This window comes from Muscardinus avellanarius, assembly GCF_963383645.1.
Source record: "Muscardinus avellanarius genome assembly, chromosome: 19".
Lineage (NCBI taxonomy): Eukaryota > Metazoa > Chordata > Mammalia > Rodentia > Gliridae > Muscardinus > Muscardinus avellanarius.
Window position 1 is genome coordinate 32,490,620 of NC_137805.1, and position 27,637 is coordinate 32,518,256.

At 46.1% G+C, this 27,637-nt stretch overlaps 1 protein-coding gene across 1 annotated transcript in view; it reads right to left on the reverse strand.

The window, feature by feature from the left end:
* The window catches only part of NCOA3 (nuclear receptor coactivator 3), a gene marked incomplete at both ends in the record, with an annotated part of 33,410 nt that extends 7,129 nt beyond the window's left edge, over window positions 1–26,281 (reverse strand). Inside the window, 15 exons of the mRNA XM_080716491.1 lie at window positions 5,557–5,725; window positions 6,905–7,031; window positions 7,130–7,393; window positions 8,776–8,970; window positions 11,130–11,265; window positions 13,646–14,496; window positions 14,634–15,025; window positions 16,669–16,816; window positions 17,036–17,176; window positions 21,341–21,442; window positions 21,580–21,765; window positions 22,342–22,516; window positions 23,840–23,940; window positions 24,748–24,920; window positions 26,199–26,281. Coding sequence (XP_080572617.1) covers window positions 5,557–5,725; window positions 6,905–7,031; window positions 7,130–7,393; window positions 8,776–8,970; window positions 11,130–11,265; window positions 13,646–14,496; window positions 14,634–15,025; window positions 16,669–16,816; window positions 17,036–17,176; window positions 21,341–21,442; window positions 21,580–21,765; window positions 22,342–22,516; window positions 23,840–23,940; window positions 24,748–24,920; window positions 26,199–26,281 — 3,243 coding nt within the window. The remainder of the gene's footprint in view (window positions 1–5,556; window positions 5,726–6,904; window positions 7,032–7,129; window positions 7,394–8,775; window positions 8,971–11,129; window positions 11,266–13,645; window positions 14,497–14,633; window positions 15,026–16,668; window positions 16,817–17,035; window positions 17,177–21,340; window positions 21,443–21,579; window positions 21,766–22,341; window positions 22,517–23,839; window positions 23,941–24,747; window positions 24,921–26,198) is intronic.
* Window positions 26,282–27,637: the final 1,356 nt, after the last annotated feature.

Sequence of the window (27,637 nt, forward strand, 5' to 3'; positions counted from 1 at the left end):
TAACAAGAGCTGATTTTGGTAATGGCCATAAAGAATGCTTAACATCCTTTGGGGTACACTCACCAGCTGAGGAGAACTTAGGGAGCCATCGCGTACTACTAAAGGAAGGGGGCAGTTTGTTTCACAAGTATTTCCTCAATGTTTATATGTGCTGGACATCACTTCTATACACGCTAAGGATACCAGGTGACAGAAAAAGTTAAGCGTAACCCTCCTGAAGGAGGGGGAGCCTGCCGGGCCACGATCAGGAGAGCTGTCGGCTCTGTGCACCTTTCCTCCTTCTGGATTCGGAACGCCACGCCAACGGCCTTGACGAGGCTCCCCCGCACTGTCCCACTGGGCCCTGCACTGCCTTTGTCTCCCACTTGTCTGGCTTTTGCTGGATGAACTCTGAACACTCAGAGTTCACTCTCTCTTCCTTTTGGGGTGTGTGTGTGTGTGTGTGTGTGTGTGTCTCTCTGCTGGGGATGTGCCTTTGAGCTATACCCCCATCTTATTTTTATTACTGCATGTGGAAACAGGGTCTCACTAAGTGTCGAGGCTGGCTGCGAACCTGCGCTCTTCCTGTCTCAGCCTCTGAAATACAGGGACTACACGCGTGCCCCACTACGCCTGGGTTTTGATACACTTTCTACCTGGGTGCTCTCAGCCATTAACAAGAACTATCCAATTTTTGTCTCTGGCCTAAATACCTCCAAACTCTCAACTCTGCTTTATGCAGCAAACGCCTACTTAAGCTCTTCACACAGACGCTCAGGCATCTCTAACATAACATATAGAACAGAAGCCCTGGGGCCCGTCCTGTTTTCCTCAAATATTCCCTGCATCTCGATGATGGCACGACCGTGACCAGTCTCCCCCACCCGCTTCCTGGGTGCCCCCGCAGCTGCCGGACCATTGCCCTTCCTCCCTTCCGCTGCACCCTGCGGGAGCATCTGACATCTGCCTCCCACATGGCCCCGTGACACCGGCTCCCTTCTCCAGTCATGAAGCAAATCAGACTCTAAATGCGGCAGACTGAGCAGGCGCACTCACTCCTTTCTCTTTCTAACTCTACTAAAATGGCAGTAAAAACTTAAAAGGTGTTATTTATCCACAAAATAATAAGAAAAATAAGACCAATTTTGTGTGTGTGTGTGTGTGTGTGGGGCTGGGGATGGAACCCAGGGACATTCGACCTCTGAGCTACACCCCCTGCCCTATTTTTTATTTTAGAACAGGGTCACACTGAGTTGCGGAGGGCCTCACTCAGTAGCTGAGGCTGTCAATGGACTGCGATCCTCCCGTCTCAGCCTCCTGAGTGCTGGAGTACAAGCGTGTGCCCCCGCGCCCAGCTTAAGATCAAATGTTTTGATAAGTCTTGGGCAGACAAAGTAGAACAGCCTAAGAATTAACTCCACACAGCAAAGAAACTTAGACCTACGCGCCCAGAGGAGAAATACATGAGAAGGGAGCAAATGTAGCTGACAGAAGGAGCCGTGTGTGTGTGTGTGACGGGTGGAAAAGGGCGCAGCGCCCAGGACACAGGTGGCGGCTTAGACGTCGCCCAGAGCAGGCGCCACCCTCCTCCTGCTCCAGACGCCACGTGGCGGTTCTTCTGCATAAGCCTCACAGGACCAGGTTCAGGGACACCAGGCACAGCAGAGGGCAGGGCAGGTAGAGCTGGAAACGGGAAATTTTACATTTTACGTGTAGAGCCAAGTGTGATGGTGCACACCTGTAATCCCAGTTAAGTGGGAGACTGAGACAAGAGGATCACAGATTCAAGACCAGCCCCAGCAACTTAGCAAGACCCTGTTCCAACATAAGAAGGGCTGGGAATAGAGCCCAGAGGTAGAACACCCTGGGTCCAATCTCCATTACCAAATTATACACCCATATATATTTGAAATTTCTAATAAGATTTTGTATTGTAAAGTTTTATATCCTACTTGCCTCCCCAGTCCAGCTCCAAAATGCAACGAGATAGTAAAAGATCTCCAGGCAAAATATAGATGCATAAAGTCCCAAGGGAGAGAAGGGGCAGTGAGGGCCCATGGCCCTGGATTCAACCTCAGCACTGCAACAGCAGCAACAAAGTAAAATCTAACCTGAAATTACATGAAACAATGCAGCTGTGTTCCCACTTTGTGTAAAGAATTATATGTTTTACTACAAATATATCCGCCTGTTTGATCATAAGCTACTATCCAGAAATATACACTCAAAACCCCTCCGGGGATGTCATGTAATATATGGTATACACGCACCATTTTACCTTTCTAGAATCCAAAAAATCCCGAACTCCAAAGCACCCCTGACCCCAAGCTTTTCAGGTAAGGAAGCATGCTACCCATCAGAGAGCAGGCTCATCACTACCCACGCACATCTTTCCCGCGGGGTCGAGAACAGCAGAAAGCTTTCAGACTCCTAGCTGTACAGAGCCCTGAGCCCAAGGCCTCTCCGTGCCCCTCCAACACGGCCTCACTCCCTGTCTGATCTCTGACTGACGCTCAGTTACTTTCTGGAACCTCGAAGCCCTCGACTGCCTAAGGATGTCTGAATAGGCTGTACCTCTTCTGAGACAGCCTTCCCATGGCTCTTGCTCCGCTGGCTGCTTCTCACCCTTCAGATGTCAGAAAGAGCTATCCGACCACTTACGTCCCCAGTTACTCTTTATCTCATCGTCCTGAATTTGAAAACATAAACCTTTTTACAATTAAAGAGCAAAACTAAGATCAAGTCCCCACCAAAAGCCAAACTATGAGCAGATGCTGCCAGGCATCTCTAAAGAGCATCGCGCCGCATTTGTCTAGCTGGGGAAAGATCGAAAATGAAAATAACAGTTTCTGGTGAAGGTCCCATTGCTTTCTGCGCCATCATAAAGTAAAAAACCAGCTGGGCCTGGTGGCCCACACTTGTACTCTCTCTCAGTACGTGGGAGACTGATCACAAGCCCGAAGCCAGCCTCAGAAGCTTAGTGAGGCTCTCAGCAATTTAGCGAGACTCTTTCCATACAAAATATAGCCTGGAGGTAGAAGACCCCTGGGTTCCATCCCCAGCCCCCCCCCTCTCTCTCTCTCACACACACACACACACACACACACACACACACACACACACACACACACACAAATAAAAAATAAAAAACTTGAAAGTACCTTATGTTAAGAGCTCCACACAAAGTGCTTTTGCAAATCAACAAAATGAAAACCCCATAAGAAAACTGTAAGAACATACATAAGCTGAGTGTAGTGGCCCACACTTGTAATCCCACTGCTTGGTTGGTTGAGAGGCTGAGATAGGAGGATCGCAGGTTCGAAGCCAGCCTTGGAACTTAGTGGGACTCTCAGCAACCGAGTGAGAGCCTGTCTCCAATAAGGAATAAATCAGGGCCAGGCGTGGTGGTGCACACTTAGGATCTCAGCATTTTGGAGGCTGAGACAGGAAGATCTGGGTTCGCGGACAGCCTCAGCTACTTGGCGAGGCCCTTTGCAATGCAGTGAGATCCTGTTTCAAAAAACAAAAATATAGGGCTGGAGATGTAGCTCGGGGGTAGAATGCCCCGGGGTTTCATGCCCAGGACCACAAGAAAGAGGCAGGCAGGCAGGCAGGTAGGTAGGTGGGAAGGAGGGAAGGAGGGAAGGAAAGAGAATCAGGCTGGGGGTGCACCTCAGAGTAGGCCTTTGAGTTCGATCCCCAGTACCACACACACACACACACTGGTCAATAAATCTAAGATATTCAATCTTACAAAGCAAAAAATACAGTCTCTCAACAACTTAGTGAGACTCTGTTTCCAAATTTAGCCTGGAGGTAGAAAGACCTGGGTTCCATCTCCAGCACTAAAAAATAAAATAAAATAAAATAAAATCCTGTTTAAGAGAGTAATTACGGGCTGTGCGCGTAGCTCAGCAGTACAGCACTTGCCTACCACTGCAGAAAAGTAAAAGTGAAAATTGATCCTGCTCACTATCTGTGTAATCACCGCTCGCGCACACTGCGTGCCTTCACCTACGGGAGCCGCAGAAGCACAGCGCAATGGCAGGCAGGAGGGGCTGCCACGCACTGTCACAGACAGGATGACACTAAACTACGGAGCAGCGTTCAATGCAATACACATGCGATCATCAGAATTAAAGATGTGGCCAGATGGCACATACCTGCGACCCCTATCGGCTGAGACAGAGGATCAAAGTCAGCCTGAGCAACTTAAGCAAGGCTCTGAGACCCCGTTTCCAAATAGATAATTAAAAATATGGCTGAGGGTGTAGCTTGGAGGAGGAATGCCCTAAGTTCAATCCCCAGCAACACACACAAAGAACAAATAAAACTAAAGAATATATATATATGTATGTATGTTAAGGAAGAAGATAACTAACAATAACAACTTTGACAGAGCAAACTGGTTACCTTTTTTCAAATCTAAAAGTATTATGTGCCAACAAATTACTAATAACCCCCTGTGCACTATTAAAAGATTTTTAAGCTTCCTCTAACATACTTATTGGAATTTTCAGAAGATTATACAATAACTTCATCATCAGCACCAGTAACTTCATCATCAGGACAAAGAGAGCGGTCCCAGCATGGATCCCCACTCCCAGCGGCAGCCTGACCCTCTCGGCCCCCTGTGTCCCTCACACAGACCCAGCCACAAGCCCTCAGCACCAGGGACGGGCGTCACTGGCGCCCGGAGGCGCACACCAGGACTGCTCAGTGCTCCCATTTGTCCTTTAAAGAGTTCTGTTGATACTAATTCCTTGTGTGCCTGTCTCTCCAACAAAGACTGAACGCCCTGACATTCCCTGCTTATCAACGCACAGACCTATGCAATGCACATACCATTTAAATCAAAATAGACAACACAAAAGCATCTGTTAAGAGCCGGACGTGGTGACACACACTTGTAATCTCAGCATTTGGGAGGCTGAGACAGGAGGATCACGGTTCGCGGACAGCCTCAGCTACTACTTAGGCTCTTCACAACTCAGTGAGACCCTATTTCAAAAAAATAAAAAGACTAAAAAATAGGGCTGGGGGTGTAGCTCAGAGGTAGAATGGCCCTGGGTTCCACCCCCAGTACCACAAAAAAAAAAAAAAAAAAGAGGAAAGAAAGAAGGAAAATAACTTGTGGATGGTTAATTCCCATGAGGTTGGGATATAAATCGTAACTGAAAAGGATGTTGGGATGTTCAGATTTACCTTTATAAATGTCCTTAAAATAATAGAAAAATAGCTTGCCTCCTCTGTGTACACATAGATTAGCTCAGCAGTCAAGAAAATAGTGATAAAAATGAGAAATTTTAACCTAAATAAAAGTAGCATCTAAGAATATAATATAGAGTAGCCTTACTGGATTTTTTCTGTAACTGTCTAAAATGTGAAAATCTTTACAAAACAGTTGATAGCTGGTAGTAAAATCACAATCATAAAGTACATTTTCTAAATTGAATGCTAGTGTCCATGCATATGGTGATACAAGTAGTAAGAAAGATACACGTACAAGCCTTCACGCACACACGCACGTGCACACGGGCTCTTGGACACACACGCTTTCATCTCCTCGTAGCTCACCTGATTTACAAGCTCGGGGATGCCCAAAGCCCTGTCGATTTCCTCCAGGCCTGTGGCATCTGTGTTGCTGAGGAGAGTGTGCAGCTGGTCCAGCAGGGCTCTTTCATCACTCTGGCCTTCCGGGTTAGGCGGCCCAAGGAGGTCATCCAGCGGATTCCTGAGAAGAGCCCTAGAAAGAGACTTACAATCAACTGCGGTACGCTCAGTGGTAGAGCACCTGCCTATGTTTAAGGCCGCGGTTCAATATCCAGAACCATAATAATAAAAAAAAAAAAAAAACAACTAACAGTCCTAGGAAGATAATAGATGAGAGTAACACAGGCAACAACTTAAGTGTAAAATCTTAACTTCTACAAATGTCAAGTACAATACTGAGCCAGGTAGCACATAACAGCAAATGGCTTCAATTTACAATTAAGGTGCACACTTCGAAAACTTCTGCAGGCCACCTGAGGCCACCATATATGGCTTAGATCCCCAATCCGACCAATATGTAGTTGCCAAAACCTAGGTGTCTGGGGATGTAGCAGAGACGGGGGGACTGCGAGAGAAATGGGAGGCAGTGCTGTTTTCAAGAATAGGAGTGGTAAAAACCTAGTTATGAAATTTGAAAACTGAAAGAACACAGGAAAGAAACGTCGAGCTATCAATACTTGGCGGTTTAGAGAATTGCCAAGCAACTGTCTGCTCCACTTGACCCACGGGGCTTGTCATGCCAAGTGTAGCTCGAGCTCCACTGCTCCCCAACACGTGAGAACACGAAGCCAGACACTCAGCCTGCCTCAGAGTCCTGTGAGCTTGAGACCACCTGTGCTCTACTAGGCAGAGAAACCTTCGTGACAGTAACTCATGTGATTATATCACTGTCTATCCAATGAACCCATCCCCGGCCCCTTAGTTAATTTACAGCAGAACTGAGGTCACTGGCATTGACAGTGGTCTCCTGCATATGAGCAAACGTGAACCTGTGAGCCTCCTGTCTCAGCCTTCCGAGTTCTGGGATTACCCAATCCTTAAACATTTAATTTTCTGGAAAACAGAGGCTTACCCTATGGACACCGAGTGTAAAACCACTGGGTATGACGTGCACTTTCTTGTCACACTACTGCTTTTATCCACTCCTCAGGAGCCCATCGTCTCCAAGACTCCCTCACAGACTCAAGGTCTGACGGAAGGGCTCAGCTCCCAGTGTCACCTTCCTCCTCCCCTGCCTCCCTGCGAGGCCTCAGCAGTCAAGCACCTCGCCTGGAGAGAGCTTTGCACATTCTCTTCACAACTGTTCCTATTTGGCTTTCTCCTAGGTAAGCCAAGGCTACTAGTTTTCTAGAGTCAGGAAATGAAGCCCCACCTATTCTGTGTTCCATGAGGGCTGTGCTCCATGGACAGCATGCCTTCTGGCCAGGACCCTGTATGATTCGATGGTGCTGCTTGGCCATAAGGATTGGCCCCCATTCCCATGGGAATTTCACCAGGCCCTGAAAACCAAAGAGAAAGTATAAAGTTTCAAATAAGCCAATAACAAAAATTTACTCTCAAACATGTAGTTTCTTTTCTTAGGAAGGAAGAGACATACTCATTTGAAGCATCTGCTGCTGTTGCTGCTGTGGCGGCAGCGGCGGTGGCAACACTGGCCTTGCACCTGGCATGCTATTAGGCCGGAGCGGCAACGTGGGCACAGCGCCCCCCATGGCAGGTCTGGGTAGAGCAGCACCGTAGTCTCCTGGTCTTCCCAGAGAGTTTGAGCTCGCAGGCTCCATTCTGCCAGCCTTTGAGTTCGGCAAGCCCCAGTCTCCTGAGGAAGGAGTTTGGTTCACAGTCACATTTCGACTTGGTCCACCTAAAATGGGGAGAAGTGATTAGATCTTTTCCGTAGCAAAATGAAATCCTTTTTATCACTGGTACAGCCACTGGATACAACACTGACTTTGACAAAGTTCTTTGTCACCCTAAAATTAGGGCTGACCAACTACGAAGATATACATGACAGATCAGAGAAATACCTTGCACCAGAGGTGGGTAAGTTTGTTTTTGTGGTACTGGGGACTAAACCAAGGGCATTCTACCACCAAGCTACCACTCCAGCCCTTTTTACTTTTAGTTTATAAACGGTCTCAACTAGGTTCTGAGAGTCTTGATATGTGGCTGAGGCTGGCCTTGTCTCAACTTCCCAAGTACTAGTATTATAGGAACAGGGTGCAGCTTGGATGAAGAATGCTTCTGGGTTCAATCCCAAGTACCCACCCCCCCATACACACACACAGGGGAAAAAACTGGCCTAAGTATATTTTTGTGTGTGGGTCTGGGGATGGAACTCAGGGGCATTTGACCTCCAAGCTACACCTCCTGCCCTATTTTGTATTTTTTTTTTTTTTTGAAAGAGGGTCTCACTGAGTTGCAAAGGGCCTCACTAAGTAGCTGAGGTTGTCTGTGAACCACGATCCTCTGGATTCAGCCTCCTGAATGCCGGGATTACAAGTGTGCACCACCATGCCAGGCTTGGCTTTAAGTATTTTTCTTTTTTGGTGGTACTGAGAAGGAACCCAGGGACTTTTCTACCTCCAGGCTATACCATCATACCTATTTTATACTTTATTTGGAAACAAGGTCTAAGTTGCTGAGAGCCTCACTAAGTAGCTGAGGCTGGCTTTGAACCTGCATGATCCTCCTGTCTCAGCCTCCCTAGCGCTGGGATGACAAGCCCAGCTTGGCTTTAAGTATTTTAAAATTGCTTTTCCCAAAAGAAATTTCTGATAATGAACACCTGGGCACATGGTGGCACATACTTGTAATCCTAGTACTTGGGAAACAGAGACAGGAAGATATCAAGTTCGCGGCCAGCCTCATCTACTTAGGTCTCAGCAACTTAGTGAGAACCTGTTTCAAAATAAAGAATAAAAACTAGGGCCAGGGGTGTAGCTCAGAGGTAGAATGCCGCTGGGTTAAATCCCCAGTCCTGCCAAAATAAAAAAAGGAACCTACCCAGCTGGGCATGATGGTACAGGCCTGTAATCCTGGTACTTGAGAGTTTGACACATAGAATCACAGGTTTGAGGACAACTTCAGTTACATGGCAAGACTCTCAACAACCTAGCAAGACCCTGTTTCCAAACAAAAAATAAAATATGGCTGGAAGCAGAGCTTGGAAACAGAATGCCCCTGGGTTTAAACCCTAGACTAAGAAAAGAAAAAAAAAAAAAAAAAAAAAAAAGAACAACATACCAATATTTGAGCCATAATTTTCCTGACTGTCCATCATTCTTGGATTCCCACCCAAAATGGGTTGCCTTGGTAACGTGGGGAAAGCGCTGGTAGTCTTTGCTGAAGGACTTGCACCAACAGAAATAGCGCTATCTAGAGGCAGTGTGCGGTCCTGCGGAGGGCGGGTGGGCGGCCCCAACTGTGAACTCCTCCAGCCTATGCAGAACAGAGGCACGACACATGAATACCCGATGACTCAACACCAGCAGTCGTAACAGACATAAACACACCACTCCCCACACAAGAATGTCTCTCACAAAAACAAACGCTGTCTTCCTCTATGAAATAAACAATAGGCCAAGAAAAAAAGAGCCTCATATGCCGAGTAAAGAAAAAATAACAATTGTAGTGTTGGCTGAAGTGCTGGGCACTTTTCTATAGCCTGAAATGGTCCTCATGTTCTGCTTTACTTCATAAAAAGATCCCCGGGCTGAGGGTGCAGCTCAGCAGTAGAGCACCAGCGTAGCAGAAGAGATGCCCTGGGCCTGGGGGAGCGGAGGATGGGGAATAAAAAGGCAGGCAGGCTCGCAAGTGTTTCAAACTCCTGCAAGTTCTTCCATGTGCATTTGTTAAGCACTGGCGATTTATAATTTTATAATAAGTAAATATAGCCAGTTAAGTTACCATCAAATCACAAAAGGAATAAAAGGTAAACTTTCCTCCTAACCTTTACCTTTTCTTGTTCCAACCTATATGACTGACCTAACTACCCAGTGCCACATTAAACAACAACAAAAAATCAATAGCCACCATTCTGGATAATTATAAATAATTCCTTTTCAACTGACAGATACAAAATATCTTTGTTAAAATGATGCAGGAGAGCAAGGTGTGGTGGCTCACACTTGTGATCGCAGCACTCGGGAGGCTGAGACAGGAGGATCACGGTTCACAGACAGCCTCAGCTACTTAGTGAGGCCCTCTGCAACTCACTGAGACCCTGTATCAAAATAAAGAATAAAAAATAGGGCTGGGGGTGTAACTCAGAGGTAGAATGCCCCTGGGTTCCATCCCTAGTACCACACACACCAAAAAAAGAGTAAACACAATTGCAATAGAAGAGAACTTCTATTTAAAAAACCACCAGCCAGGCATGGTAGCATAGGCTTGTGATCCCCGCATTTGGGAGGCTGAGACAGGAGAATCACAGTTCGCGGCCTCAGTGAATTAGTGAGGCGCTTTGCAACTCAGTGAGACCCTGTTTCCAAATAAAGAATAAAAAATAGGGCTGGTGGTATAGTTCTGAGGTAGAATGCCCCTGGGTTCCATCTCCAGTTTAAAAAAAAAAAGTCTCCTGTTAAATAACAATATTAAATATTAAAAGACAGGGTTTTTGTTTTTCTTTTGTTGTTTTCTGAACTAGGGACTGGACCCAGAGGCATTCTACCTCCGAGCTATACCCCCAGCCCTTTTTTTTATCTTGAAACAGGGTCTTAGTAACTTGCTGAGAGTGTCACCAAATTGTGTGGTTAGCCTCAAACCTGCAATCCTCCTGCTCCCAGCCTCCCAAGTAAGTACTGGAATACAGACGTGGATCACCATGCCCAGTTCAAAGGACGAGTTTTAATCTATAGTTTGTTATTTTTTAAATCCAATTTTATGTGGCTGAGAAAAACATACACTAAAGCTCCCACTACTCAGATGGGAAAACCAAAGATGAACATTTCCTTGAAGTGCCGTTCCCACGGGTGTATGTTAAAAATGAAAATCTTCTTTATAAAATAACTTTTAGGAGCTGGGCGTGGTGGCACACACTTATAATCCCAGTACTTGGAGGCTGAGACAGGACGGTCAGGGTTTGCGGCTAGCCTCAGCTACTTAGGCCCTCCGCAACGTAGTGAGACCCTGTTTCCAAATAAAGAATAAAAAATTGGATTGGGGTGTAGCTTGAAGGCAGAATGGTCCTGGGTTCAATCCCCAGCATCACACACACACACAACAAAAACCTTTTAGGAGCCGGGCATAGCGGAGCACGCCTGTAATCCTGGTATTTGGGAGGCTAAGACAGGAGGATCACAAATTTGAGGACAGCCTCAGCAAGCAGTGAGACTCATCAACCTAGCAAGACTCTGTTTCAAAAAAAAAAAATCAAATAGGACTGGAAGCTTAGCTCAGAGGTAGATTTCCCCTGGGTTCAATCCCCAATACCAAAAAATAGAAAATAAAAACTTTTAGGAAACATACATTATAAAATTAGTGTAAAAAACAGAGGCAGAGCATGTGTTGCCGAGTTATAAATCCTGATTCTATCCTGAGTCTACTGCAGGGGGACATGCATACAGAGAAGTTTCAAAACAAAATCTCATCTTCCATACCCAGAGAATTGGCTCCTTGGAACATTGGCTGCTTGGTCCCCAGATGGCTGCCGTTTGTGGGTATGGGGTTATTATAGAAGTCAGAACTAGTCAGGTCACCAAGAATGGCATCGAGATTGTCCAAGTCTCCGGATGCCTGAAAGCAAATTTTAAGAATCAGCTTCTGTAAGAATACTAGATATAACACTATAAACGTATAAACATTTATATAAATTTCAAGAAATGGGAGCAAGTAGAATGGAATACGTGCCTGGAATGATGATGGCCAATGTAAAGGCTACTTTCTTATAACCCCCCCCCCATCTTCCTCCTTAGAAGCACTCATGATTTAAATCACAGAGCTGGGTCACTGCATTCGGTGCTTTCAAAGGGGCTTTTTTTTCACCACTCACACTAGACATTTACTTCTCAAACTATAAAATATTTTTCGGCTGACAGCCACTAATGCTGATGCTGACAAGTGCCCACACCTACACACACCTCTACCAACGGGTGTGACCAACAGCAAGTGGCAGGGCTTTAGCCAAAAAACTCAGTAAATGCTAAGTTAAACATTTACATCCACGTCCTAACAATAAGACTTCTTCAGGTCTTTCATTTGCTCGGGTGCAAATTATACTTCCTAAAATAGTGTTCCTCTCACAGAAGTTCGGAAATGCTAACAAGAACATCAGACACATGAAATTTGATTATTACATAGAAATCAAATTATGTTGCTTAGCCGGGCGTGGTGGCGCACGCTTGTAATCCCCGCGCTTGGGAGGCAGAGACAGGAGAATTGTGCAGGTTCGAAGCCAGCCGCGCACGCTGGCTTAGGAGCCCGTTTCCAAATAAAAATGTAAAAATAGGTCTGGGAGTGTAGCCCGGAGATAGAAGGGCTTCCAGGAACCCCAGTACCACCAAAAAAAAAAAAAAAAATTATGGTGCTTAGATTGAATTATTTTTGGCAGTACTGGGGACTGAATCAAGGGGGCATTCTACCTCCCAGGTATACCCTCTAACCATATATATATTTTTTTTTTGCAGGTTTGGGAATAGAACCCAGGGATATTCGGCCTCCAAGCTACATTCCCTGACCTATCTTGTAGTCTTTGTTTTGAAATAGGGCCTCACTGAGTAGCTGAGGCTATCCGCAAACCACGATCCTCTGGTCTTAGCCTCCTGAATGCTGGGGTTACAAGTGTGCGCCACCACGCCTGGCTTATTTTATTCTTTATTTTGAAATAAGGTCTCATTAAGTTGCAGATGACCTCACTAAGAAGCTGAAGCTGGGACAGGCATGGTAGCATACACTTGCAATCCCAGCATTTGAGAGGCAGAGACCAGAGGATCACGGTTCACAGACAAGCCTCAGCTACTTAGCGAAGCCCTTGGCAACTCATTAAGACTCTGTTTCAAAAATAAATTTTAAAAAGACTAAAAAATAGGGCTGGGGGGATAGCCTGGAGGTACAGTGCCCCTGGGTTACATCTCTGTAAAAACAAAACGAAGGTGAAGCTGTCCATGAGCCTACGATCCTCCTGTCTCAGCCTCCCCAGTGCTGGGATGACAAGTGTGCGCCACCATGCCCGGCTTGTGCCTGACTAATTCTATCATAACTTAATGGCCTGATCTGCTCATATGAACAATAAACACCTCCATGAAAAAAAATTTCAAATAGAACATTAAAGAGCTTTAGACGCTGGACGTGGTGGCGCACACTTGTACTCCCCACGCTTGGGAGGCAGAGACAGGAGGATCGCGCTGGTTTGGAGCCAGCCTCGCTGGCTTAAGAGACTCTGTTTCCACATAAAAATGTTAAAAAATAGGTCTGGGAGTGTAGCCTGTGGGAGTGTACACCGGAGGTAGAAGGGCTTCCAGGAACCCCAGTACCACCAAAAAATAAAAAAATAAAGAGCTTTAGTCGTATTTTAGAGATATACATCTGATATTTCTAAATTATATAATAACACTTTAAAGCCGGGTGTGGTGGTGCACGCTTGTAATCCCTGCGCTTGGGAGGCTGAGACAGGAGGATCACACAGGTTCGAAGCCAGCCTCAGCTACTTAGTGAGGCTTCCAGCAACTTAGTGAGACCCTGTTTCCAAAAAAGTATATTTTAAAAAAAAAAAGGTCTAGGAGTATAGCCTGGAGGTAGAAAGCTTCTGGGTTCCACCTCCAGTACCACCAAAAATAAATAAATAAATACACTTTCCTGATGCCCAAAAGAATTACAAAGAAATCCTCATAATTAATTTCTCTTAAATAAATCTCAAATTAAGCCAGGCATGGTGGCACACACCTGTGGTCCAGTACTTGGGAGGCTGAGACAGGAGGGTCATGGGTCCAAGACCAGCGTCAGCAACTTAGACCCTTTTTCAACACAATCAAAAAGGTCTGGGAGTGTAGCTCAGAGGCAGAAAAGTGAGTTCAATTCCCAGTACCCAAAATAAATAAACAAATAAACCTTATATTAGAAAGTAAGGATCTGTGCTTGATGAAGCACAGTGAGCTAAGATGTGGAGAGAGCGTACCACCTCTTCGGCCGTCTCTGCCTTAACCTTCGCGTCCTTGTCCAGGCTCGAGCCGGGCGCGGTGGAGCTGCTGCACTGGCCGGGTTTGCTGTCCATTCCTTCCACCTGCGGCTGCAGCTCTCTGGAGAGCGCGTCACTGGGATCGTCCCTGTCCAGGAGGTATCTCAGGAGGGCGTTGTTCTCCTTCTTCTTGGGACTCAGCTGCTCCTGCTTGGCGCTTCCTTCCGCACCGGCCATCGTGCCGCTGGTGTCTTTCCCCGTGGCCTCTGCCGTGATCTTAGCTACTTCGGCGGGTGAATTTCCGTTCTGCAGCAACTTGTGCAAAATCCGGTGCTTCTCCTGCAACAGCGAGCCGTGCACACTGGACGTGGAGGACACGCCTCCCGGAGTCGAGGAGGAGACCCCCGAGGGGCTGGTGACGCTGGCGGAGGAGTCCGAGGGCGGGCTGGCCGAAGGGTGGCTGCGGCCGTCCGAGGAGCAGGTGAGCAGCTGCAACAGCTTCTTGTGCCCTTTGCTCTCCAGGGAGCCCCTCTGGCCCTCCGGCCCTTCGCCGCCGCCCTCCTTGGTCTCTTTGTCACTGAGGTGGTCTCTGCTGTTGGGCGGGCACAGGGAACTCTCCACTGGATTCTGCTCACAATACAAGCCTAGGGGGCTCTTGGAATCCTGACTACTCGCTTTACTGGGCTGGGCTATGTTCATATTGGGAGAGTTGTCCAACTTGGGGCCTGGCGAAGACAGAGTAGATAAAAGAGAAGTCCCCACACCCTCACTGATGGCCTGCAGGGCGCTGAGAGAGCTGCTAGAAAAACCGTGGCTCCCGGTGTTGCCAGAAGGTCCCATGGGAGAGTGCACACCTGGATTTGGGGATGATTAGGAAGACAATGAGGCTACCAGACGCTGGAACAAAACGCTGTTTCTTTTATAAAATTAATTTTGTAAGAATTAAGGTGGTATGGAAAGAAAAAATTAAAGGAGATGCTAACACGAATACCTGCAACAGGAGAAAACTGGTGTGAGGCCATCTTCGGACTCCCGCGATTGCGTGGAGAAATCATGATATTCTGCTGGCTGGCGCCAAGACCGGGACTGCCGTGCGGGGGGCTGCTCACGGTGAGCCCATAGCTACTGCCCTGGTAGGAAGATGGTGACTGCACGCCGGGCCCGGGGGTCAGGGAAGCCACGTTGCCGGAAGCCCCATACCTGGCTCCACTCATCTGCCCCGCAGTGCTAGGATCTGTCAGGCCATAGGCCCTGCCACTCAGCATCTGTAAGCCTTGGTTTGGAGACATGCTCATGCCTCCTGCCGAACTGCTGCATCCAGCTGCAGGAGGCCTAAGACCCTGTCCGGCAGGATTCGGGTTGGGTCTATACCCACTCTGTTCTCTGCAAAGAAAGAAAACATCAAACTTTTACTAAAAAATTCTAAGGACGTATTGAAGTCACTGCCCAATAATGTAACTTCTTTTAGGCACCGCTGCAATACCTGATGACAGACTCAATTTAGATACCGAATTATCCTAATATCCTACTTTTTAGTGAGTGAGAGAATCTGAAATGAGTGCAGCATCACATAGCGCTGTGACTAACTAACCATCATGTTAACAGGAGTCTGAGCGATGCTTCGCCGAGTTGCCACGTATCTGGGGTGAACCTGGAAGAACCTGCAACTTACTCAAGACGATGGGGTGAATAACCTCCTTTATGTATTCTTACTTGCCATTAGCACCACCAGTAGTTACTATCTTTTTTTAATATTTTTATTGCTGCATTACAGTCTCACCTCATAATGTAAATCATGTTGACATTGACATACACGTATAGAGCACTTGGTGCCCACCCCTTCAAATTTCCTTCAAATTTTAAATTTAGTCCTTAAAAGCAAGAACTAATGAAATATAGTTAAAATTAAAAGGTAACAGAGGTAGTTTTTTTTTTTTTTAAATATTGGGGATGGAACCTGGGGCAATCTACCTCTGAACTATACCCCAGCTCTATTTTTTATTCTTCATTTTGAAACAAGGTCTCACTGAGTTGCAATGGACCTCACTAAATAGCTGAGGCTGCCTGCGAACTGCGATCCTCCTGTCTCAGCCTCCCGAATGCTGGGATGACAAGCGTGCGCCACCGCGCCCGGCCAGAGGTCAAATTTTATATGCTATTTTACCCACTAGCTTTCCCATCCCCCCTTCTGTCTCAGAAAGTAATTATTTAAGCCAGGCGTGGTAGTACATGCTTACAATCCCTGTATTTGGGATCACAGGTTCAAGGCCAGCCTCAGCAACTTAGTGAGGCCCGTAGTGAGACCCTGTTTCAAAATGAAGAATAAAAAGCCGGACGTGGTGGCGCACGCTTGTAATCCCAGCATTTGGGAGGCTGAGACTGGAGGATCGTGTTTTGCAGACAACCTCAGCTACTTAGTGAGGCCTTCCACAACTTAGTGAGACCCTGTTTCAAAGTAAAGAATAAAAAATAGGGCAGGGGGGTATAGCTCAGGGGTCTAATACCCCTGGGTTCCATCCCCAGACCAGCAAAAAATGGAAAAAAAAAAAAAGAATAAAGCTGGACATGGTGGCGCACTCTTACAATTCCAGCATTTGGGAGGTGGAGAACGGAGGATCGTGGTTCACGGACAGCCTCAGCTACTTAGTGAAGCCCTTCGCAACTCATTGAGACCCAGTTTCAAAAATAAAATACTAAAAAAATAGTGCTGGGGACATAGCTCAGAGTAGAATGTCCCTGGGTTCCATCTGCAGTACCACCAAAAAAAAAAAAAAGGAAAAAAAAAAAATAGGGCGGGAGTATAGCTCGGAGGTAGAATGCCCCTGGGTTCTATCCCCAGTACTGAAAAAAAAAAGTATTTAGCGAACGAATACTCATTACTACTTAAAAATATAACCTTAAAGAAAGCACAGGACCCTCAACTGGCTCCATCAAATCCAACAAGCGTCCTGGTTTCGCTCATTAAATTCTACTCTAGTAGAACGCGACTGCATCTAATGTACAAACGCAGAGTAGCTCATCAGCACCTCTGAAGAAAGTGTGTGGAGACAAAACCATGGCGATCATTAGTCACAGGATTTCGGAAGAGCTTGCTCTTTGTTTGTGCCGTCACGATGGTTCCATCAGCCAATGAGAACCGATACACTGGGGTTTCTGCGTGGCCGTGAATGTAAGCTGTTGGGGGAAATACACTATTACTAGCGACTACAGCAGGCCAAACAAATACATATAAGGAAAAGAGAGGATGGGACTTCAAGTACAAAATTTTAAACCCAGTAAAACGAGACCAACACCAAAGTTAAACAAGTACGCTCAAGAATCACTTCCCTCCCCACATAACCACCTCCCACATAGTGAGAGCTAAGACCAAGAATCAACCCCAACTATCCTTACCTTCTTGGTAGTGACGTTTCTGGGACCATGACTGCCCATCATTAAGACTAAAAAATCTCTGGATGCACCTTCGAATTATATCTTCAAAGCCAGGCCGCATGGAGGATCTCAATGAATTTGTATCTATATTGACAACCTTTCCTATTAAATAGAAAATAAAGATCTGAATCCCACTCACAAGTACTGACTGCTGCCAACCCATGGCCTAACACTAAAAAAAGAAAGTAAAGATTAAACCTTTCAAACAGTCTCACATCCACACGGTGTGCTATGGAGTATAATAATATTTTTGCCTTTGTCCAGTTCCTGGCACAGAACTTCTAAAAGCTCTCAAATGTTTTTGTTTTTTTTTTTTTTTTTTTGGGGGGGGTCTGTAATGGAGATGGAACCCAGGGGCATTCTAGCTCTGAGCTATACCCCCTGCCCTATTTTTTATTCTTTATTTTGAAACAGGGTCTCACTGAGTTGCAGAGGGGCTCACTAAGTAATAGCTGAGGCTGTCCATGAACCAGGATCCTCCTGTCTCAACCTCCCAAATGCTGGGATTATAAGCGTGCGTCACCACGCCCAGCTTGGAATTTTCTAGTAAGAATCTCTTTCAGGCCAAGTGTAGTAGCACAGGCTTGTAATCCCAGTACTTGGGAGGCTGAGACGGGAGGACTGCAGGTTCTCAGCCAGCCTCAGCTACTTAGGGAGAACCTTAGCAACTTGGTGAGACCCTGTTTCAAAACAAAATAAAATAGGGCTGGGGTGCCGCGTGGAAGTGGGATGCATCTGGGCTCCATCCCCAGTCACTAACGCACACGCGCGCGAAAGGTTATCTTTTAGTGATTCATAATGAGCCCCTCTGATTATGCCTGGGATTCTTCTAATAATGTGAATTCAGACGATATCCTAAGTGGCTTCAGAGTGGGGCTGGTCACCAGAAAGACCAAGTGATTAGAGGGTTGGATTTTACAGCTCCATCTACTGGCTCTATACAAACTGAGACAGAGATCTGGGAAGCTTCCAGGTACTCAGGGACCTGGGCACGGCAGTCACACTTGTCGTCCAGCACTTGGGAGGCTGAGACAGGAGGGTCGCTGTTCCCAGCCAGCCTCAGCACCTTAGTGAGGCTCTTCCCAACTTAGTGAGACACTGTTTCAAAATAAAGCATAAGGTAGGGCTAGGGGTGTGGCTTTTAAGTAAAATGCCCCTGGGTTCAATCCCCAGTACCACCAAAAAAAGGTACTTAGGGAGTACATGTCCGAAGAGGGGAAGAAACCTCTCCATGTGGGCTGTATTTTTTAGGCAACCTTTGCTGATCTGCAAAATTATGAAGTTGCGTTTACCAAATTCCAACTAATTACTGAGGATCGACAGGCCCAAAACGGTGTGGCCGACTTCCATGGCATGGCTCTTGCACAAGACAAAATGTGCCATGGTCAGAACCAGGGACACTGATGGAAGCTCATCCGACATCAAGGCCGCCAACACTGGCTGCCCTGTGCGGGTTTACCAAAAAGCGCCGCATCCTCAAAGCCAGAGGCCTGGCTGAGCCACCACATCCTGATTAGGATGGAAACCATGACCCAAGACGTACACATACTTGAAAGAAGTAGTCAATAAATGGATCCCACACCGATTGGGAAAGGCAGAGAAAAAATGATCATCTCCTTCATCTGCCCAGGACCCTGCGCATGCCGCACAAGCTCTCTACCGCGGAACCACATTCCTAGCTGCGAAAATGCAGTTTCAGTAGAAATAAATTAAAAGGCTTATTTGGGGGGAAGGGGAGGGTTGAGAAAGGGAACACAAGCATTCCAGTGAGTGCAAATGTCCGGGCACTGTGCACACAAACGGGAAAGGCCTGTCCCCGCCCGTTCCCGAGCTTGGACCTGAGCCACACTTCAAGCACAAGGCAGACACGCAGAAAAGGCTGCTGAATGAAACGCTTAAATCATAAGCACAGAGGACAAAACCTCTCCAAAAACAGAAAGTGCCGCCCAGTCCACCGAATGCCAACAAAAGTGCAACTGGAAGGCGCCGACCTGAGCACGGGTGGATGCCTCTCAGTCTTAAAACAGTGCTAAACAGACAAAAATACTTCCTTGTTCTTATGGTTTCTTTCATAATAAATGTACTGCTTTCATAATAAAGTATGAGAGGAGATAAACTGTGTGTGTGTGTGTGCGCGCGCGTGTGCGTGTGTTACTGGGCAACTGAACCCAGGGGCACTCTACCTCCAAGCTATATCCACGGCCCTTCATATTTTATTATTTGGAAATGGTCTCAATAAGTTGTGGAGGACCTCACTATATTGCTGAGACAAGAGGATCGCAGGTTTGCAGCCAACCTCAGCTACTTAGTGAGACCCCCCCACAATTTAGTGAGACCCTATTTCAAAATAAAGAATAATAATAAAAAAAAAAAAAAATAGGGCTGGAAGCCGGACGTGGTGGCGCACGCTTGTAATCCCCGCGCTTGGGAGGCTGAGACAGGAGGATCGCACAGGTTCGAAGCCAGCCTCAGCTACTTAGTGAGGCTCTCGGCAACTTAGTGAAACCCTGTTTCCAAATAAAATATAGAATAGATCTGGGGGTATAGCCTGGAGATAGAAAGTCCCTGGGTTCCACCCTCAGTACCACCAAAAAAAAAAAAAAAGGGCTGGAAGTGTAGCTCAGAAAAAGAATGCCTTTCGGTTCAATCCCCAGCACCAAAAAATAATTAAAATATAAAATGGCTTAATGACTAAAAATAGTTATTTTTATAAAATATATTACATATACCTGTTACACACATATACCACACCTATAATAGCTATTGCTGTGCCTTATATTTGTTCTAAACTGTTCCATTTATTAAATCTCACTTGTGTATAAAAATCAGTGCTCCAGAAGCAAATCCAGCTACAAATTCTCTCATCAGCCAGGACCCTGGACAGTAGCACCATCTCTCTCGCCAAGCCTCTGAGAGGCTGCCTGTGTGGCAAACCCGTGGTCACCACTGCAGTCAGATGACGAGAGGGACTCCAAGGCTCAGAGGCCGAGTCGACCGCAGCACCACCAGCAAAGGTGAGGGCACTGATGAAGGGAACACTTCCAAGGATGTTCACTGCGGGACACCACTGCCAGTGCCGTGGTCTATGTGGGGAAGGAGCGGTGGGGAGGCCGCCAGGGGAACACTACGTCCTGTGTGCATGTGCGTCCCCATCACTATGAGCCACACTATGAGCCGACAATGGACCAATACACGTACAAAAAGAAAAAAACAGCCCAAGATTAAAACTCATGTTTACATCAAGGATTATTCACAGCAATGCTCATTAAACTACCTGTACTTTTGAAAACAATGTTCTTTACAACAAATGGGCTTGTTGAGTTTTTTGGTGGTGGTGGTTTCTGCTTTATTGGTTTTTGCTGTGGGGGGCGGGGCGGGGGGGGGGGGGACTAAGGGATTGAATCCAGGGCTTTTGACTTTGAGCTACACCGCTAGCCCTTTTTATTTTTATTTTGAAACAGAGTCTTGCCAAGTTGCTAAGAACCTCCCTAAATTGCTAGGCTGTCCTCGAACCTACATTCCTCCTGTTTAAGCCTCCCAAGGGTTTATATATGGGTGTGGGCCGCCCTATAGCTGACAAATGGGCTTAAAGCTAAATAAAAGCCAGAAGCCTCTTTTTGTGATACTGCAGACTGAATCCAGGGGCATTCTGCCTCAGAGCTATACCTCCTGTCCTATTTTATTTTTTATTTGAAAACAGGGTTTAAGTGGCAGAGGGCCTCACTATATTGCTGAGACTGGCCAAACCTGAGATGCTCCTGTCTCATCCTCCCAAGTATTGGGATTATAAACATGCACCACTATGTCTGGCTTACAATTGCTTTTGAATTTATTTTATTTATTTGTGTGTGTGTGTGTGTGTGTGTGTGTGTTACTGAGGATGGAATCCAGGGGCCTTCTACGTCTGGGCTACATTCCCAGACCTATTTTATATTTTACTTGGAAAAAGAGTCTCACTAAGTTGCTGAGAGCCTCACTAAGTAGCTGAGGCTGGCTTTGAGCCTGCACGATTCTCCTGTCTCAGAACTCCCAAGCAGGAGGATTACAAGCGTGCACCACCACGCCCGGCTTACTTTGGGTATTTTAAGTTCCAAATATACTTAAATGACAAAGGTCTTCGTGAAATTCTTTTAGCTTTGTGTAAGAAACACAGGAGTAGGTTGGAGCACTTAACTGATAATGTAGACTGGAGAAATAATTAACTTTCATAGCGATTTTCAAAGTTGCAGACATACACACACGCAGGCACACACATGGAGTTTTCACCTGAAAGATCATGTCTAGTGATAAAGCTCTCCGGATTTGCTGGAAATGCTCTTTCTCCCGTAGTGATTCGGCGTGCCACACAGATCATACAGGACTGCAAATCTATAACACAAATTTCCCAGTGAGGATTACATGTGCTTTGGGACCAGGGAATCCCTTACACAGAGCTGAGCCAGTGTGAGCTTCCAAGGTGCCGGCTCGGCTGCTTCGCTTCACACACACAGACGTGCCTCCGTTACCTTCCCCTTCCTCCATCATCGCCCGCGGCTGGGACAAGGCAAAGCACTGCATGGTTTCGTATCTCTGGCGCACGTCGGGACTGACGCTCACGTCCTCCAGAATGTCATGTGTTTTCATCAACATGCGGCAATTAAACGTATGGCTTTTCTGTCGCTGGCTCTCATTTGTCCAGGAAACGCCATTAACTTTAGAAAACAAATTCAAATGACTTTAAAATCCTGGAAACGGAGTGTAAGACTATATCACTAAAAATTCAAGCTACAGGCTGTGGGTGTAGCTCAATGGTGGCCTGGTGTGCACAGGGCCCCGGGTCTGGTCACCCAAAGGGGTGAAGCTGCACAGCGGGCACGAGGCGCAGACCTGTAGTCCCGCTGCGTAGGGGGCTGAGGCAGGGGGACAATTCAGCCCACCCATCCATCGCCAGCCCGAGCAACTTTGGGATGAGATTTTTGTCTCAAAAAAAAAAAAAATCTAGCTATATTTTCTCATTACATATACTTTCCATGACAATGTCTACACTAACAGAATGCCAATTATATATGCATAGTTTCGACTTCAACAGAAATCTCACTATATATTTTGGCCCATGAAATATATGCCAAATTCTGAGTTTACTAAGGCCATATTTGAAAATTTTGCTCTTATCCATTTACCTTTCAGTGCAAGTTTGCTCCCCTGAATTCCTGAAATGTACATTTAATTTTTGAAGAAATAGTCAAGGGAAGATGTAATCATTGAGAAAATACACAGTAAGAGCCTACCTGTAGATTTTGGTAGGTTTTTAAGAAAATCCTTTCTGTCTTCTTCATGCAAGATGTTGTAGACGCTCGTGTTGACCAAGTCCTCCTGCTTATACTGCAAGTACTGCGTGACGTTTTCTGACACGAACACAATGTTTCCATCTCGATTCACCACAAACAGGAAACCATCCAAAGCCTAAGATGCAACATGTTACACAGCTGTTTGGGACTGAACTATTCTTCTCCCCAATTCCCAGGTTAAAACCCTCACATCATTAGCTGGGCGTGGTGGTGCACGCTTGTCATCCCCGCGCTTGGGAGGCAGAGACAGGAGGATGGCGCAGGTTCGAAGCCAGGCGCACTGGCTTAAGAGACCCTGTTTCCAAATAAAGATATAAAATAGGTCTTGGAGTGTAGCCCAGAGGTAGAAGGGTTCCATCCCCAGTACACACACACACACACACACACACACACACACACACACACACACACACACACACCACCTTACATCAATGTGACCTGTATTGGAGATGGAGCCTCTGAAGTGATAGTTAAGGATAAAGGAGATCTCAGGGGTGGATCCCAATCCAATGATTTTTATAAGGCAAGATGAGAAAGACACCGGGGGTGCACTAAAAAAGCTCACGTGACAATCCGTTCCTGAAACCTTTAAACTTCTAGCCTCCCAAACTGCAAGAATTCCTTTCTGACTGTAATCTTCTGTTATAATAGCCTTAGCTGACTAAGACAACAGCCTTAGTAACAAGTGAAATTTAAAAAAAAGAAACACTCCTGACTTAACAATTACTTACAAACAAGTATAAGCCATCCTTTCTGCAACATCAGCATCATGAGAGGGCTGATCAAAAGTAAAAGACAATTTGGAAAGAAAAGGACAAATAGGGTCTGTATAAAATAACGTCTAACCTGTTTACAAATCACACCTTCAAAGGGGCAGCTAAGCATAGAAAATACCAGCTGAGTGTTGCCGCTGTGGAATGTTTCACCTTTGTGAAACCACGGGCCGCCCGCCCTCTCCTGCTTCCGTGTTTGTATTTCTGTGTGCTCCTTTCTCAGCCAGCAACTATATTCTTTATTTCTTGCTATTGTTGTTGTTTTGGTGCTACTGGAGTTAGAACCTGGGGGCTATATTCCCAGACCTATTTTATACTTTATTGGAAACAGGGTCTCACTAAATTGCTGAGGCTGGCTTTCAACCTCCTGTCTCAGACTCCCAAGGGCTGGGATTACAAGCATGCGCCACCACACCCAGCCCAGCAGCCATATTCTTTTAAAATAGGGTCCCTGTGTCACTGAGGTGGTCCTCGAACTTGTGATCCTCCTGTCTCAGCCTCCCGAGCACCGGGATAACAGGTCAGTGTCACCACACCCAGCACGAGAGGTTTTCTCTCTGTTCTCATTTCCTGAACAAAATCAATCGTCATCTTTTTTGACTTTTTTTTTAAGCAATATAACCAAAACATCACATTCTTTGGACAGCTGAAATCTTTATACTCACCTGAAGTAAAAGTGGTCCTAAAGAGTCTTTATCAATAACTCCCTGTCCTGTGGAAGACACGTCAGCTTTCTGAACATCATCGTCGCTGGAAATGGCTTTGCCTAAGAGGACGGAAAGCAGGAGTGTGTACAGCACGTCAGATTAAATCTGCCTCCCTCGGTCCTCGGAACGCTCCAAGACACACACGCGTTCACGAAGAACACTTCCTACTAGGAAAATGCCACACTTTAAAATATTCCGCTTCATGGGGTGGGGGGGGTAACATGGTCTTTCTTTTTTTTAATAGTTTTGGTGGTTGGTTGGTTAGTTTGTGGGTGTCCCCCCCCTCTTTCTTACTGGTCACCCCCCCCCAAAGCTGCTACACTTCCAAGTTTACTCAGGAAGGCAGTTGCTACTAAATCTATTAGGCCTGGGCTTCCTGAAAGGAAGCTAAACACTTGACAGTATAAGCAACAGTGGCCTCCTTCAATTTTTTTGTGTGTGTGTGGTATTGGGGTTCCTGGAAGCCCTTCTACCTCTGGGCTACTCTCCCAGACCTATTTTATATTTTTTTATTTGGAAACAGGGTCTCTTAAGCCAGCGTGCCTGGCTTCAAACCTGCGCGATCCTCCCGTCTCTGCCTCCCAAGCGCGGGGATCACAAGCGTGCGCCCCCACGCCCGGCTCCTCCTTCAAATTCTGTTAACTATTTCCTAAAAATACAGCTGGTCAATTTACTTGTCCATTCTCATACTCTCCAACCTCTCTATCACTTGTAGTGCCCACCTAAAATGGGTAACAAAAAGGCGTATGTTTAATATATGAGGTCCTAGGTTCAGCCCATCATCCCGCCCAAAAAAAAAAAAAAGGCAAATGTAAAAAATGTAAACACCTGCCAAACGCTCGAGTATTTTTCTTACTTGGTATTACCTTGGTCTTTTATTTGACGTATCTGTCTCACTGTCTCCTTTAGAATCGCACATTTATCTGGTTTGACGTTGAAGTTGTCGATGTCACTAAGATTTGCAGATATCAGCTCAGCCAGTTCTTCGATGTATTTGCTCTCCTGCTCCCGTCTCCACTTCTCACCGCTACAGGAAAGACTAGGAGGGGAGAAGCCACAGCGCACCTATCACCAAGGGGCTGCAGGCCCCCCCAACCCCCCCACACGCCAGGGAAGGGACTAAACTCTGGGCTACACTCCCAGACCTATTTTATATTTTTTTTTAATTTGGAAACAGGGTCTCTTAAGCCAGCGTGCGCGGCTGGCTTCGAATCTGCGCAATCCTCCTGTCTCTGCCTCCCAAGCACGGAGATTACAAGTGTGTGCCACCACGCCCAGCTAAGTTGCAGAGGGCCTCACTAAATAGCTGAGGCTGTCTGCGAACCACAATCCTCCATTCTCAGCCTCCCAAATGCTGGGATTACAAACATGCACCACCACGCCAGCTTATCTTTTATTTTGAAACAGGTTCTAAGTTGCAGAGGGCATCACTAAGTAGCTAAGGCTGTCCACAAACCATGATCTTCCTGTCTCAGCTTCCCAAATGCTGGGATTACAAGCGTCCACCACCACGCCTGACTCTGATTTTTTTTAACTTTTAATTTAATTCAAGAAAAGAATTATAAGACTTCACTAATGCCAAAATATGAACATAGAACATATTCTTTTTTTTTTTGGTGGTACTGGGGTTCCTGGAAGCCCTTCTACCTCCAGGCTACACTCCCAGACTTATTTTATACTTTATTTGGAAACAGGGTCTCTTAAGCCAGCACGGCTGACCTCAAACCTGCACGATCCTCCTGTCTCTGCCTCCCAAGCGCGGGGATGACAAGTGTGTGCCACCACGCCTGGCTCATAGAACATATTCTTAAAGAATTTCAGCAGGGCATGGTGGCATGCACTTGTAATCCTGGAGCTTAGGAGGCAGAGACAGGAGGATCACACAGGTTCAAAGCCAGCCTCAGCTACTTAGTGAGGCTCATAGCAACTTAGTGAGACCCTGTTTCCAAATAAACTGTAAAATTAGTCTGGGAGTGTAGCCCGGAGGTAGAAAGCCCCTGGGTTCCGTGCCAAGTAGAGGAAGGAAGGAAGGAAGAAAGGGAGGGAAAGAAAAAGAATTTCAAAGATTCTTACTTGTAATAACATTGGTCAGCTATTCCCATCTCTTATACCTACTTGAATCAATGATAAAAACCTCTTCTACATCACAGATATATCCCTATCATCAACACTGTGCTTATTACGAACAAAATCACATTCAGTAAATTTTTAAACAAATCATGAGAATATAAATAACGGGAAATTGAAATGTTATCCTTAAACTGAACAAAACAGAACAGGGGCGGCGCTCTGAAGCAGCCGGGGAGTCATCACCCACCCCTGTCCTGGAGGGCCGCACGGCAGTTTGCGTTTCCGTGACTCGGGGGCCAGTGGGTCCACGTTTCCTCCCAGTCCGCTCATCTTGAAAGCTCATCAGCGACTGAGAAGGAATAAGACGACGAGAGCGTTAAAAAACACCCATCTGCATGAAGGTGTCACAAGACAGAGGATTATATCCTGTAATTCAAAACTACTTTTTCAGTGTTCCTTATCATGAATTAGTAGACTAAAAACCACCTCAGAGTTCATGTTCCTTGTTAATTATGCAGAACATCTAAGCTCAAGACTGATACATTTCTCAGAGCCTATTAAAAATGTGCATACTGAATAGTTCACAGCAAATATGGAATTTTCTTCACATATAACAACAAAAGACTGCCAACTCCTCAACATTGACAAAATTCTGGATTTACATCTGAGCATAAAGTACAAATAAGAGCTTATCTTATGATTTGGTAAGAAGTCTTTCAAATGATGTCTACATTAATTGGACATTTTATTTAGGTAGCACTCTTTTCCACCAAGCCATTTCATTAATATTTATCATCTGACGTGTTTTTCCTTTGTTATCAAAATAAATCTAGATTGTATAAATGACATCGTAAAACTCCCCTTCATTCTGCTTTAAAAATAGAGGTAAAAACCAGGCACGGTGGCACATACCTCCAACCCAAGAGGATCACACGTTTGCAGCCAGCCTCAGCAACTTAGGGAGAGAGACCCTGCTCCCAAACACAAGACAAAATAGGGCTGGGAGTGTAGCTTGAAGATGGAAGACCCCTGGGTTCAATCCCCAGCACCACAAAAGGGGGGTGGGGGAGAGGTTAAAAAATTTTAAACTAGATGGGTGTGGTGGCACAAGCATGTAATCTCTGCACTTGGGAGGATGAGACAGGAGGATCTCAGGTTTGAAGCCAGCCTCATCAACTTAGTGAAACCCTGTTTCCAAATAAGAAATAAAATCAGGATAGGGTTATAGCTTGGAGATTGACTGCCTCTAGTTCAATCCCCAGAACCAAAAACAGATAAATAAAACTAGTTGGGCATGGTGGCACATTTCTGTAATCCTAGTTTTAGGAGGCAGAGATAGGAGGATCACAGGTTTGAGGCCAGTCTCAGCAAGTAATGAGACTCTCATCAACCTTGGAAAAACTCTGCTTCAAAATACAGCCAGGTGTGGTGGCACACACTTGTAATCCCAGCATTCGGGAGGCTGAGACAGGAGGATCACGGTTCATGGACAGCCCCAGCTACTTAGTGAGGCCCTCCGCAACTTAGTAAGACCGTGTTTCAAAATAAAGAATAAATAAATAAAAGATAGGGCTGGGGATTTCACTCTGAGGTAGAATGCCTGTGGGTTCCATCCCCACTACCGCAGGCAGGCAGGCAGGCAGGCAGGAGGAAAAGTAGGGCAGAGGGTGCAGCTCGGAGGTCAAA